Source organism: Moschus berezovskii, chromosome 8, assembly GCF_049115385.1.
Source record: "Moschus berezovskii isolate FMDL1 chromosome 8, NW_MosBer_1.0, whole genome shotgun sequence".
Taxonomy (NCBI): domain Eukaryota; kingdom Metazoa; phylum Chordata; class Mammalia; order Artiodactyla; family Moschidae; genus Moschus; species Moschus berezovskii.
The window spans coordinates 17,539,718-17,555,827 of record NC_142467.1 but is presented as its reverse complement, the minus strand read 5'-3'; the positions used below and the strand labels follow the sequence as shown (position 1 = coordinate 17,555,827).

Genomic DNA, 16,110 nt, shown 5'->3' with positions numbered 1-16,110 from the left:
TGCCCATCCCCGAAAAGAAATCTAGAAGTTTCCTCTTGTTTTTCGTTTTCCAGTTAGGCTAAACTCAGTGAATTACTTCAGCCAAGGAGGAGATAAGGAAAAAAAAAAATAGAAGAAAATGAGTAAAGTGATTTTAACTGGTCAGGGGAAGAAAGAAGTAGGTTAAATATATACACACCCATCCCCCTCCTGCTCCATGCCAAGGAGGCTGTGGGATGGGCTGGCCAGGGAAACACTGGTCCAAGGGCATTCGCGACAACAGAGCAGAGCTGCCTCCTGCCAGACCACAGCGGAGCTTCAGCAGGGGGAAGTGGATGGGGAGGGAAAGTTCAGGCTTTGGTGACAATAAACTATGCTTAACTATAAGAACACACACAAAACAGTGGGTTGTTTTCCCACTGCAATATCAAAAGTTGCACTGGGAAATCATACCTTTTTGCCCAAGTGAAAGAAATTTGTTTCTGGACATAATGTCTTCACCAGCGAAGAAATTGTTTTGAAAGAAATGAAGGAAAATTTTAAAATACTAACTATTATTTAAAACATTTAATTTCACTATAATAAGAGGAAAGCCTACCGAACGAAGGGTTCGTGAATCAAGCATTCTGATAAATATCAGTTCAGTAAGGTAGGTGTTATATTCTCTTGGTTTCTAACGTGCTTTAAAAAAAGTAACAGGGATCATAATGTGAAAATATATACACATAATATGAATTACACAAATCAATAAGAGTTGCAGAAATAGATATGCCAGGTGTACCCTTATGACACATATTATAAAACCTTCACAATAAAAGTAGACTGAAAGCATTATATCATTGTGGTATTTATTAATACATTTCTGAATGGACTGCATACATACAGGGATTTACCTGAATGGACAGTATATATACAGAGATTTACCTTATAAATTCAGATTTAGCTATACACCAAAAGAGTCAATGTAACCTACCAAAAAAAAAAAAAAAGCTAAATGTTTGCTTACCTCTTTTAGTAATGTGGGTAATAATGAGTGCATGTTAAGTAATTTTACTTTAAAGAAAACCGAGTCACAGATAACAGTTATATAAAACAGATTTATATAACTGTCTGATTTCTGCATAGTGTCTGTAAGCCACTATACATACCCCACACAGCAATTTACATCTACTTTGATTAACAGGGCACATTACGGAGATATTATCTATAGCTCCCAACAAACCTGGACAACAACCAAGTTGGAAAAAACGACAACGCTAGTAGGAGCAAGTGAAAGAGATGTACTGGAGCTGAAACACTGAGGGCAGAAACAGAAAGATACCAGTTCCAACTTCAAGAAAACAGAAAGCACTTCTCAGCAGTTAACATGTGAGCTGACAGAAAAAAACCAGGTATCGTATACAGAAGCATTTCCTGTGTTACATTTACTTTACATAGAAAACCGCAAGCAAATAACGATAAGAGATCATAGCACGTCTGATAGTCTGTGACAACAATTGTAGCCACGGGAGAAACCTGCCCGTCCCGAGCCCTGGCCCACAGAGTCTTTATCGGCCTGTGTACTCTCCACAGGCCAAGCACATAAAGGCCAAATGATAATTTACACATGAATCAACTTTCTTTGCAGCGTGGGCACCAGAGACATTTCTTTTCTCTGTTACTGAGAGAAAGGCAGCCAGGTCTAGGCTTGTCTCACTAGAAATCATACAAGGGAAACAGTGATTTGCAGGAAAATGGCAGATCAGCAAAGGGAAGCTGTTCTGAATGCATGATAAAAATGGTAGCCACAAAGGACTAGATGAATATTTAGTTTGAAAACAGTGCTGACAGTCACCGTTGAGTCTTTATCCTATTCCAAACATGCAGTGTCATACAAACTGCAACAGAGATACAATCCTGATAGAAGATTACACATGATACCTGGGTGGGTATCTTAAAAGACTTCGGTCTTCATCTGAATAAATGTCAGACTCATAGATCCTCTGCATCCAGATCTTATTCGGGGTACATGCAGTCATTTCACACAAATGACATATGGAGGGCATATTGCCCACTTTGATAATTAGAAATAAATCAGTCAAGATGATTAAAAAAAAAAGCTTGTTCATGAAAAACTGGATACACATTTCATACTATGAAACGTGTAAAGGAAAAAATACGCAGACAGTGTATTTTTCTCCAACCCAAACCCCTTGGTGCTTAGGTCAACTTTTAGAAATTCATAAAACTATCACCACGTTGCTACAGCCGTTCTTACAGGAACATGTACTGAATACTACTTGTTCTGGCTCATTTAATAGAGGAATGGAGATTTATTATTAAATTCGTGTTAATAGGCCATTCCAAAGAAGATTATGTAAGTTTCTAACAAATGACAGGTCCTAACTAAATCAATAAAATTCATTTTTATTCCCTTATTACCACTTCTACAGTTTTGTGCTTGCCATATTCCGTCTGTTTCTTGGAATGCTTACCTTCGTACTCAACAATGCATATACCTGACTTTCTTCAAATCTGGTTCAAAGCTGTCAGTTTAGGAGCTTTTAACTTAAGGCTCCAGTCACGGTGTGGTGGTTAGATACAGGAGACCATCAGTGGACAATCTCAATGGACAACAGACCAAAAATCTTTAAAAGAAACTATTCATGAGCTGTAAATACAAGAAATGTGGTATAATTTGTGTTTCATAAAAGGAAAGTCTGAATTTTTAGCCTTTTAGAGTCCAGAAATATATCTGTAAACTTCATATTGCAATCCATTCTCTGAGACAACGCCCAAAATAAAGAGTTATTCCATTGTTATATCAGTTCATGGTCATGAGCTGTATCTATAAAGCTGGCAGTGAACAGGTTTTTGACATTATTTGTTTCTTTTAATCTTTTGCAGGGTTAGTTTTTTAACCCGTTCAACTGCTTTCCTTTCCTCTCTTCTCCTTCTGGATTTCTCCCTTTAGGCTGAAGCTCTATTTTGCCCTCTCTCTCTTCTCAATGACCTATTCATTTCCCTACCTTCTGACTGTTTAGTACTTCTTGAAGTAAACGTTAGAATTTTCCTTAAACTGAAAGCTCGTAATGGATAAGAAATACACCTACCATTTCTATACATCTAGAATCTCCAACAGTGCCTCAGGCAACGTTAAGTCATTCAGCATACTCCTGAGAACTCTCAACAAACTGTATAGAGGGAATGTAGTCCAACATAATAAACACAAATGACAAGCCCACATCCCATGGCGGAATGGTGAAATGCTGAAACTTTTTCTTCTAAGATCAGAAACAAGACAAGGGTTTTCATCCTTGCCACTTGTAGTCAACAGAGTACTAGAAGTCCCATTCAGAGATATTGGGCAAGGAAAAGAAACAAAAGACTCCAACCTGGACAGGAAGAAGCAAAACTGTCCTTATTTTCATTTGATAAGATGCTATATATGTGCGTGCTAAGTCACGTCAGTCGTGTCCAACTCTTTGTGACTCTATGGACTGTAGCCCGCCAGGCTCCTCTGTTCATGGGATTCTCTAGGCAAGAATACTGGAGTGGGTTGCCATGCCCTCAATTCCACACCCAAGGATTGAACTCAGTTCTCTTACATCACCTGCATTACCACTAGTGCCATCTGGGAAGCCCCTTCAAATATATTACAAACATATAATAATCAAAACAGTATAGTGTTGGCATAAAAAAAGACAGATAAATGCAATAGCATCCAGAAATAAACCCATGCATATCAGTTCAGTTCAGTTGCTCAGTCGTGTCCGACTTTTCGTGACCCATGAATCACACAGCACGCCAGGCCTCCCTGTCCATCACCAACCCCCGGAGTTCACTCAAACTCATGTCCATCAAGTCGGTGATGCCATCCAGCCATCTTATTCTCTGTCGTCCCCGTCTCCTCCCAACCCCAATCCTTCCCAGCATCAGACTCTTTTCCAGTGAGTCAACTCATCACATGAGGTGGCCAAAGTACTGGAGTTTCAGCTTTAGCATCAGTCCTTCCAGTGAACACCCAGGATTGATCTCCTTTAGAATGGACTGGTTGGATCTCCTTGCAGTCCAAGGGACTCTCAAGAGTCTTCTCCAACACCACAGTTCAAAAGCATCAATTCTTCGGCGATCAGCTTTCTTCACAGTCCAACTCTCACATCCATACATGACCACGGGAAAAACCATAGCCTTGACTAGAAGAGCATCTATTTCTGCTTCACTGACTATGCCAAAGCCTTTGACTGTGTGGATGACAATAAACTGTGGAAAATTCTGAAAGAGATGGGAATACCAGACCACCTGACCTGCCTCTTGAGAAACCTGTATGCAGGTCAGGAAGCAACAGTCAGAACTGTACATGGAACAACCGACTGGTTCCAAATAGGAAAAGGAGTGCGTCAAGGCTGTATATTGTCACCTTGCTTATTTAACTTATATGCAGAGTACATCATGAGGAATGCTGGGCTGGAAGAAGCACAAGCTGGAATCAAGATTGCTGGGAGAAATATCAATAACCTCAGATATGCAGATGACACCACCCTTATGGCAGAAAGTGAAGAGGAACTCAAAAGCCTCTTCATGAAAGTGAAAGAGGAGAGTGAAAAGGTTGGCTTGAAGCTCAACATTCAGAAAACAAAGATCATGGCATCTGGTCCCATCACTTCATGGCAAATAGATGGAAAAACAGTGGAAACAGTGTCAGACTTTATTTTTTTGGGCTCCAAAATCACTGCAGATGCTGATTGCAGCCAGGAAATTAAAAGACACTTACTCCTTGGAAGGAAAGTTATGACCAACCTTGATAATATATTAAAAAGCAGAGACATTACTTTGCCAACAAAGGTCCGTCTGGTCAAGGCTATGGTTTTTCCAGTGGTCATGTATGGATGTGAGAGTTGGACTGTGAAGAAAGCCAATCGCCGAAGAATTGATGCTTTTGAACTGTGGTGTTGGAGAAGACTCTTGAGAGTCCCTTGTACCGCAAGGAGATCCAACCAGTCCATTCTAAGGGAGATCGATCCTGGGTGTTCATTGGAAGGACTGATGCTAAAGCTGAAACTGCAGTACTTTGGCCACCTCATGCGACGAGTTGACTCACTGGAAAAGACTCTGATGCTGGGAAAGGTTGGGGGCGGGAGGAGAAGGGGACGACGGAGAATGAGATGGCTGGATGGCATCACCGACTCTGTGGGCATGAGTTTGTGTGAACTCTGGGAGTTGGTGATGGACAGGGAGGCCTGGCGTGCTGTGATTCATGGGGTCGTGGAGAGTCGGACACGACTGAGCGACTGAACTGAACTGAACTGAACTGACTAGACGGACCTTTTTTGGCAAAGTAATGTCTCTGCTTTTTAATATGCTATCTAGGTTGGTCATAACTTTCCTTCCAAGGAGTAAGCGTCTTTAATTTCCTGGCTGCAATCAGCATCTGCAGTGATTTTGGAGCCCCCCAAAATAAAGTCTGACACTGTTTCCACTGTCTCCCCATCTATCTGCCATGAAGTGATGGGACCAGATGCCATGATCTTCGTTTTTTGAATGTTGAGCTTCAAGCCAAACTTTTCAGTCTATGGTCAATTAATTTTTGACAAAGGAGCAAAGAATATACAATGGGGGAAATATTTTTCAGTAATGCTGTTGGGAAAACTGGAAACCATTATATGGATGAGATATCTGTACTTTCATGTTTACTGCAGCATCACTCACAATAGCCAAGGCACAGGTACAACCTAAGTGCCCATCAACATGGCAATGACATATTATTCAGCCTTAAAGAAACTCTGTCATTTATGACAACATGGATGAACCTGGAAGACATTATGCTGTGTGAAATACACCAGGCTGAAGGAGACAAATACTGCAAGGCATCACTTATATGTTGAGTCTCAAAAAAAAAAAAAAAAAATGCTGAGTTGCCAGGGGCTGCAGGATGGCAGGGGATAGAGGGAAAGGCTGGTGTAAGGGTAACAAAAAAGAAAAAAGATATTTTTGAGAGATGGTATCAACTTAGGACTCTTAACAACACATTTCTGAAAGTAAAGCCACAGTTTAGTTATTGATATTTGTTGACTTATTGAGTCAATTTATAAGTAAACTCATAAAACACCTGCACACAGAGGTGAATTTCACAATGACTAGATATGACAATGTGATGTAACAACAGACTGGTTCCAAATTGGGAAAGGAGTGCGTCAAGACTCTATATTGTCACCCTGCTTATTTAACTTAAATGCAGAGTACATCATGTGAAATGCTGGGCTGGATGAAGCACAAACTGGAATTAAGATTGCCAGAAGAAATATCAATAACCTCAGATATGCAGATGATACCACCCTTATGGCAGAAAGCAAAAAGGAACTAAAGAGCCTCTTGATGAAAGTGAAAGAGGAAAGTGAAAAGGCTGGCTTAAAACTCAACATTCAAAAAACTAAGATCATGGTATCCAGTCCCATTACTTCACGGCAAATAGATGGGGAAACAATGGAAACAGTGATAGACTTTATTTTCTTGGGCTCCAAAATCAATGCAGATGGTGACTGCAGCCGTGAAATTAAAAGGCAGTTGCTCCTTGGAAGAAAAGCTATGATAAACCTAGACAGCATATTAAAAAGTAGAGATATTACTTTGCTGACAAAGGTCTATCTAGTCAAAGCTATGGTTTTTCCAGTAGTCATATATGGATGTGAGAGTTGGACCATAGAGAAAGCTGAGTGCCGAAGAATTGATGTCTTTGAACTATGGTGTTGGAGAAGACTCTTCAGAGTCCCTTGGACTGTAGATCCAACCAGTCCATCCTAAAGAAGATCAGTCCTGAATATTCATTGGAAGGACGGATGTTGAAGCTGAAACTCCAATACTTTGGCCAGGTGATGCGAAGAACTGACTCATTGGAAAAGACCCTGATGATGGGAAAGATTGAAGGAGGGAAGAGAAGGGGATGACAGAGGATGAGATGGTTGGATGGCATCACTGACTCAATGGACATGAATTTGAGCAATCTCTGGGAGTTTGTGATGGACAGGGAAGCCTGGTGTGCTGCAGTCCATGGGGTTGCAAAGAGATGTACATGACTGAGCGACTGAACTGAACTGATATGATAGGCTCAAATGTCACTTTTGATGACCTCAGTTCAGTTCAGTTCAGTTCAGTTGCTCAGTCATGTTCAACTCTTTGCAACCCCATGAATCACAGAATGCCAGGCCTCCCTGTCCATCACCAACTCCTGGAGTACACCCAAACCCATGTCCATTGAGTCGGTGATGCCATTCATCCTCTCTTGTCCTGTTCTCCTCCTGCCCTCAATCTTTCCCAGCATGAGGGTCTTTTCCAATGAGTCAGCTCTTCGCATGAGATGGCCAAAGTATTGGAGTTTCAGCTTCAGTATCAGTCCTTCCAATGAACACCCAGGACTGATCTCCTTTAGGATGGACTGGTTGGACCTCCTTGCAGTCCAAGGGACTCTCAAGAGTCTTCTCCAACACCACAGTTCAAAAGCATCAATTCTTCGGCGATCAGCTTTCTTCACGGTCCAACTCTCACATCCGTACATGACCACTGGAAAAACCATAGCCTTGGCTAGACGACTGAACTGAACTGAACTGAACTGACTAGACGGACCTTTGTTGTTGGTAAAGTAATGTCTCTGCTTTTTAGTATGCTGTCTAGGTTGGTCATAACTTTCCTTCCAAGGAGTGTCTTTTAATTTCATGGCTGCAATCACCATCTGCAGTGATTTTGGAGCCCAGAAAAATAAAGTCAGCCTGTGTTTCCCCATCTATTTGCCATGAAGTGATGGGATCAGATGCAATGACCTCAAAGAGATTTAAAGTTTAGATGGTAAAGGAGGAACAAAGATAGACTACATTAGATACTCATGACTGTATACTAATTTCTTTGTATATTAGTGTTTTGTTTTTTTTTTAACAACTAAGTTTAATTTTGTTGGAGGGGGCGGTTGTTCTTTTTTAATTAGATAAAGTTACCTTAATTTGAAAAGTGATATAGAAATATTAATACTATGTTGAGCCAATGGTATTTTCTTTGTAGGGCATAAAGGAGTATAATCTTCAAAAGCAGAGCAAATGCCTGTTCCCATTATATAAGGACAACAAAGGAATGGGAATAGGATTTTGGTTGACAGGGCTTTTAAAAAGCAACATGGTGGGGAGAAAATCAGGAACTTCCCCAAATACCAACAGATAGCTAGACAGAAGAAAAATGTAAATCTGAATCCATTTAATTTAATACATGTAAGATGTTATTTAACTTTTTTTTTCTTTTTTTTTGAGTTTTAGGAACAGGGTACCTAAGTCTATAAACCTGGGGCTATTTCCCAACTTCATTTCACTCTGTATTTTGTTTTCCTCTATCATCACACTTGGTAAGGCCAGCTTCTTATCAAAGTCTTCTCTCTTATCATTCATCGTGTTTCCTCCTCATTATCGATCATCAGGCCATGAATGAGACAACGGATCGCTTCACTAGCATCAATATACAGTGCATCTACTCAATCTACTGGGTCTGTCAATCTGCCATGGGGGAAACTGGATGGGCCTGTAATTTGATGTTCACAAAAGGAAAGGAAAGGAAAGTCGCTCAGTCGTGTCCGACCCTTTGTGGCCCCATGGACTGTAGCCCACCAGGTTCCTCCATCCATGGTTTTCCAGGCAAGAGTACTGGAGTGGGTTGCCATTTCCTTCTCCAGGGGATCTTCCCAACCCAGGGATCGAATCGGGTCTCCTGCATTGCAGGCAGACGTGTTACCCTCTAAGCCACCAGGGAAGTTCACAAAAGCAAGCTGATAATTACATAAAAATGTGTCTAATGTTTGAGCAATGACTTTGGATAACACTGGTATTTTCTAAATATCTCTAGCTATTTAAGATATTTAAATGTTCTCTAAATATTTAAGTATCTAAATTAAGTTGATGGGATCATAACTTTATTTTTGTTTTTAAAATTTTTTATTGAAGTATAGTTTATTTACAGTGGTGTGTTAGTTTTGGCTACACAGAAAAGTGAATCAGCTATACATATATCCACTTTTTAAAAATTCTTTTCCCAAATAGGCCATTACAATATTGAGTAGAGTCCCCTCTGCTGTATAGTGCATATGTCGATCCCAATCTCCCAATTTCTCCCTCCTATCCCTTTGTCCTCCATGACCGCGTTTTATCCATCCGTGACTCTATATCTGCTTTGGATATAAGTTCATTTGTACCATTTTTTAAGATTCTAGATGTAAGTAATATCATATGACACTTGTCTTTCTCTGATTTCACTCAGTATGACAGTCTCTAGGTCCATCCATTTGGGGCAAATGGTGATCATAACTTTTTTACGTAAACACTTTGTATGTCTGAAGTAAAATACCAAATCTGTCCCTTCCCAACTAGGGTTTCCTTATTACTGCTATATTCCCCACCACATAAAAAATGAAAATAAAAACACAAACTAGTCTGCCAAAGCAGATAACCTTTGCTCCTCAGAGTTGTGAGCACATGAACAATACACGACACACAAATGTCATCTTTTACAAAGGTGATGATGCTCAACAGTCGAAGGATATGGTTTTCAAACATTTGTACCACAACACTAAAATGGCAAAACCACTATCACGGAAGTGGGAAGAATTAGGTATAGCATCTGGGAACATCTTTTCTTCAAACGTAAGTGACAAAAGGTATAGGAGAATCTTTCTTCCCCCAAGTTTGACTGGGTCACTCTTTTTGCAAAGGATTACTTAGCCACTGGGCGGGGGGGCAGGGGGGGAATAAACTGTATAAAACAGAATTCCTAAATTTGTAAGGTAACATTAAGCTGTGGATTCTTACTAAAATGTCATTAAAATTCTTTAAAAAAGAAATCCATGGAAAGAGAACTTGCTTTTTATTGTATAATCTCTGAAATATCTCTTTCTCTTTTTTAATAATCACAAACTTTTGAACTTTTTATTTTGTATTAGGGTATAACTAATTAACAAATAATGTGACAGGTTCTGGTGAACAGTGATGGGAGTCAGCCATTCATATACATGTGTCCATTCTCCCCTAAACTCCCCTCCCATCCAGGCTGCCACATAACATTGAGCAGAGTTCCATGTGCTATACAGTAGGTCCATGTTGGTTATCTGTTTTAAATACAGCAGTCTGTACATGTCCATCCCCAATTCCCTAACTATCCCTTCCACCAATCTTCCCCCCTGACAACAGTAAGTTGGAATGAGAACTTGCTTTTAAAGTTATGTGCTTATAGCTATGTTGGGGCTACTGAAGAACTGTCTCCATCACAGTGGCAAACAGCTGATGTGAACAACTTGCATGAAATCTGCACAAGTGAGAAGGGGCTAAACTTGAGGATGTGTACGAAGAATTGATGCTTTTGAACTGTGGTGTTGGAGAAGACTCTTGAGAATCCCTTGGACTGCAAGGAGGTCCAACCAGTCCATCGTAAAGGAGATCAGTCCTGGGTGTTCATTGGAAGGACTGATGCTAAAGCTGAAACTTCAATACTTTGGCCACCTAAGGTGAAGAGCTGATTCATTAGAAAAGACTCTGATGCTGGGAGGGATTGGGGACAGGAGGAGAAGGGGACGACAGAGAATGAGATGGCTGGATGGCATCATCGACTCGACGGACATGAGTCTGAGTGAACTCCGGGCGTTGGCGATGGACAGGGAGGCCTGGCGTGCTGTGATTCATGGGGTCACAAAGAGTTGGACACGACTGAGCGACTGAACTGAACTGAACAGCCTATAGACTATAAAGAAAGCTGAGCACCGAAGAACTGATGCTTTTGAACTGTGGTGTTGGAGAAGACTCGAGAGTCCCTTGGGCTGCAAGGAGATCCAACCAGTCCATCCTAAAGGGGATCAGTCTTGAATATTCATTGGAAGGTCTGATGCAGAAGCTGAAACTCCAATACTTTGGCCACCTGATATGAAGAGCTGAATCATTTGACAAGACCCTGATGCTGGAAAAGATTGAAGGTAGGAGGAGAAGGGGATGAAAGAGGATGAGATGGTTGGATGGCATCACTGACTCAATGGGCATAAGTTTGAGTAAACTCCAGGAGTTGGTGAAGGACAGGGAGGCCTGCGTGCTGCAGTCCATGGGGTTGCAAAGAGTCGGACATGACTGAGCGACTGAAATGAATTGAACTGAATAGCCTAAGTTAGTCAATAGTGAAGTGAAAGTCCCTCAGTCGTGTCCAACTCTTTGCGACCCCATGGACTGTAGCCTACCGGCTTCTCTGTCCATTGGATTTTCCAGTCAAAAGTACTGGAGTGGGTTTCCATTTCCTTCTCCAGAGGATCTTCCCAACCCAGGGATTGAACCCGGGTCTCCCACATTGCAGGCAGACGCTTTATCCTCTGAGCCACCAGGGAAGCCCTAATGTTAATGTTAGTCAATGGTGAGTTTTAAATATTCATCAAACACTGTTAGATCCGCACCTTCTAGCTGAATAACTTCTAGTTCACTTATAGTTAGAAGTCTCCTGTGCTGATCAAAGAAAAACTTTAATGTCATGCATTTGCTATTTTTTCTTTCTTGCCCTGTAACCCATCTCTGATCTCCAGAATGTTTTCTTCAATAAACGTTTAAAGATTAAAAGAGTATGGTCAAATGTCAACATTTTACTTGCAATTATCATTCCCAAATCTATTCCTCTCCCAGACTTCCCCATCTCAGTAACTGCCCTCACCCAGATGTTCAAGTCAGAAATGGAGAAATCACCCTTCGTCCCTTCACTTGCTGGCACCTCCCACATCTAAATGACTAGGACATCTTGGCTGCTCCTTCCTATCTCCACCACTGCTATTGTTCAAGCCACTGTCATCTCCTGCCAAGGCTACTGCTCCCCAACCAGTTTACTTTCTCTCTGTGATCAGATACCATCACTCTATAATTCGAGGACCTCCAGTATCCCACTGTCCTCAGAGCAAAACAGAAAGATGGTTTCTGGCTTTAGAGGTCCCCAAACACTCTGGCCGTTGCCTTTATCTTCTCCTTGTTCTACCTGCTTCAGCATCACTTGCCTTCTTTCTGTTCCTTGGTCTGTGGAGAGTAAATCTATGGATCTTCAAGGCTGAAGTGATTTAAGTAGCCTTTTTCTGACGGTGAAGGAAATATACTTATCACAATTCAAGACTTGTGAGTTCCACTTAGAAATGCTCTCAATGTCATTAAAAAAAAACAACCAGCAGACTGCTTTAATTCCTACAAAATGAATATTTCTTCAGAAACAATTTAAAGAAGGTTTCATTGTTTATTCGTTGTACTTAGTTATGTATAGTGCATAATGGAAGATTATAAACATGTACATTTCTAAATATGCAAAAATTATAAGTTTTGAAAGGGCCAGATTTTCTCAAGAATTATACCCAGTCTTCTGTTTATATATAAAATGCAACAGTGATTGAGTACTTTACAATGCTGAAAAGATCCATACTACTTTCATTCACGACTCTACTGTTTAAAGTAATTGTACTATATATTTTTTTCTTATTTGAAGTCTTGAAAAAGTGATTTACAAGAGGAAAGAAATTTTCTTTTTGCTCCTCACAAGAGCATCCAGAATGCCACTGTTTCAGGAGTTTCACTGTGATAGACAAAATACTGACACTGGTTACACACTTGAAAATGATGAACTGTTTTTCTCATTAGTATGGGAAGCATTACAAACCCTTAAAATAAGACATTTTGCATAGACCTTATCTGACAGGACACTAGTAATTTCAAATCCTCCAGAATCTTGAAGAAGCCAAATTAGTCTAACAAAATGAATTCATACTGTAATTATTACTGTTACATCAATTATTACTGGGAAATAATGGTCAATAACAATTTTACTATTAGCTTTTTAAACAACTAAAAAGTTTGGAATACAAGAATTATAATAGAGAGACAAAAGCCCAACATTCAGTTTTCGCTATGTGAAGAATAAAGACAAAAACCCAAGTGTAAAAAAGTAATTTTGGCTGCTAAATAAGCTAAAGTAGAATTACAGTGTTACTTGAGAATTTCTTCTAAATGGCAAATAATAAAACCTGAAGACTGAACTCCTTAAAGACCTTTATGTATGATTAAAACCATCCCCCAAATCTGATTAGTAAAAAGTGGAAATTACAGCTATAACTAGAAACTGAAAATACCATCAGTCTTTAGATGTTATTAAAAAATAAAGCAAAATTTGGTTTATAGAAAAAAAATTGGATTTGTAACTAATTCTTTCCAGAATTTTCCAGTAATTTTTCAAATATGCTCTTAAACTGAGTAAGAGACTCAAAGCTCAGGGAGAATACCATTTTCATGAGCTGACTTTTATTTTTCGACTGATTGGTAGTAAAATAAATGATCATTTAAACTTTAAATGGGAAGAAAAGAACTAGCTTAGAAAAGGATCAAGGCAGAAGGCAGTGTGAAGAAAAGTAGAACTGTTAGAGACGCACTAATGCTTTTTTACTTCAATGGAAAGAATGGATAAGTGTGTAGCCACAGCGCTAAACACTGCCTAAGGAGACAGCAGCTTTGAGGAGGAGGGGAGTGAGTCTCGCTACGATCAGTCTACCATTCCCTGTGGGTCTGAGTTGTGTTGAGAATTATCTCCAAATCTTTAGGAAGTTTCTATTACTTCATAATCAATTATTGGTTCTAAACTACAAATATACTTACATATGAAAAATAAAACAGTTCCAAATCTCTTTAAGGATCTGACTTGGGCATGACCGTGTTCAATATTTTTAAAGTGATGGACCTAAGAACAATATGAACGAAAGGGTTAACCACATTTGCACAGCAGTTTTGGAAAAAGGTGTGACAAAAATGTGGCCTGCATCACTGATGTTCTAGTACATATGAAGCATTTATTAATAAGGGAAGGAAGACAGAAAAAGGATGATGGCTAAGGAATACTTAAAGACACTAAGTACAAAGTTTAGTCCAGAACTGAACTGTGCTTAAATGCAAAGAAGAGAGAAAAATCTGCAAGTATGGGGTTGGGCATTAGCTACTATTAATCTTTAAATAATTTAGAAAACTATAGAAAATCACACTCAGATTTGCCTTTTTTAATCACACTGCCTGTGTGCTAAATTGCTTCAGTTGTAGTCATGCTACCAGAGCTTAATGTGTGACTATGGACGTTATTTCAGTCTCCTTCATTTCTACATGGTCTGTCAGTCATTTTAGCCATTGCAAAAACCAAACCAAACCAAACTTCATTTTATTCAGTTATACAAATACACATGAAACACAGTTGTCTCTAGATACTGAAATGGAACATTCTTCTAGTATCACTTGATAAAGGCAAGGTTTTCAAAAATAAAATTGTATCTTGCATTTTATTCTAGTTCCATTAAGTTTTTTCTACTTTACAATCGGGATTTCATGTGCAGCCAGTAGAACCTACATTTCAAGTGTGAGGAAATTTTAAATGAAATAAAGTGGAATGTTTTTAAGGAGCACACTGACGGTGTTGTTTTGGGATACAGAATAGAAAACTATTTCCTCATGATATTTTGTGTTCGGCATAAAATATTTAAAATGTCTCATTTCCAAAAGATCTGGTGGGAGTTCATGACAGATGTGTTATTTCTTCTTCTTCTTTTTTTTTTAGCAGCATTATTTTGTCTAATTAGCACTGATGAGTTACCCATGGCAGTATGAAGTTGTTGAGAGGAAAGAAAAGTAGACCAGCTTCTTTAGACAAAAGAACAAACTGGGATAAGATGGAAGAGAGGCACTTATTTATTTTTTTGCAAGGTATTCTGCAGCAAATGCCCACAAACGGCCCACAGAGAGTTCATTTATTTATGCATCACCATATGATCAATCGGATCACCTTTAGTCTCAAACAGAAAAAGCCGTGGCACAAAGCAAAGCATTCTCCAGGTGTTAGCTTAGGTTTGTCATTATTCCTATTTACAGACTCTGTCTAGTAAAAGAAGACAAATTACTGTAAGTGGGGGTAAATGTGATTAAATGAGTCCTCTGAAGATAAGAGGGTACATGGACAAGGGTCATTAACACAAGTGACCTCTCTGCCCAGAGCATATTTTTATTTTGTGGATTTGGTAAAAAAAAAACCAAAAAACAAACCATAAACAAACAACCCTACAAAGCAAGAAGAGAAGAATTTCTACTATGTATATCTAGAGAGAAATAGATCTCTTTTATCCTTATAAGCATTTTCATGCTTTTGCAGTATTTTAATAACACATTGCTGCCGCCAAAATACTCTCAGAATACACTAGAACAATATTGGAGAAATTTTTCATCCCAGGGAGACTGATCAGAAACACTGAAGAAACGGAGTTTAGAATCAGACTAGATATGAGGCCCAGAATGTAAATTAATGGATACCAATGAATCAAATGAAAAGTTTACATTTGTAAAGTTTCAATTAAAACATCTTCACTCTTTCTTTTACCTGATTGTAGCCCCATAAGGCAAGGTCAGCCCTTTCAGTGAACAAACAGCTCAGTTGCCTCCAGTGTAGCTGTTATCTTCCTCAACAAGGGGAGACATTTGGCACAGCCTAAAGCTGGGGCATGAACCCTGGCTAAGCTTAAGACATTTATCTGACAGCATCAGCTGACACTCCACAAACACATTTGCTCTCCATGACCTCAGAGCATTCGTGATTAATCAAAAATGTATCTTGAATCTTGAGAACAAGCTACAACCAGGCGCACACAAAAAAAGAATATGCTCCTGATCTCGCTTATCGACTCAAGAGGTATATTGAATTTAGAAATAGCAAATAGAATAAAATGATCAATATGTTCTCACTTGTCCATGGAAGAGCAAACTTTATCCCTCAAGCAAAAGACATTGATCATGTAAATGCTTCAGAACTGCTTTCCAAACTAAAGAATGCAAAATGTACATGGCTTGTGGGGGGGTGGGGAAGGAGGCCTACCAAAGAAGGAGCTTTTGCTTTAACTTAAAAAAAAAAATCTATAGCTTAGGGACAGAAAGGGTATGTCTGTAGTGTGTTATACTTTTAGAAAACCTATGTGCTCCACTTAAAACCTTTTTTGGATAACGTGTTGCCAAATGTTCTTAATAAAACATTATAAAAGAGACTTTAAAACTTAATGAAGGAACATTATTTGTGCAGAGAAACTCCCTGCCTCAATTTAAATGA

At 39.3% G+C, this 16,110-nt stretch overlaps 1 protein-coding gene across 4 annotated transcripts in view; it reads right to left on the bottom strand.

Annotated features, from left to right (window-relative positions):
- ARB2A (ARB2 cotranscriptional regulator A) overlaps window positions 1-16,110 on the bottom strand; it is a 422,973-nt gene that overhangs the window by 50,040 nt on the left and 356,823 nt on the right. Inside the window, exon 11 of one of the 4 annotated variants that reach the window (XM_088838467.1) lies at window positions 7,206-10,932. The exons of the other annotated variants lie outside the window; for them this stretch is intronic. Within the exon in view, the coding sequence (XP_088694593.1) occupies window positions 10,832-10,932 (101 nt within the window). The 3' untranslated portion in view covers window positions 7,206-10,831. Of the gene's footprint in view, window positions 1-7,205; window positions 10,933-16,110 lie in introns of those variants that run through there. 4 annotated transcript variants of the gene reach the window in all.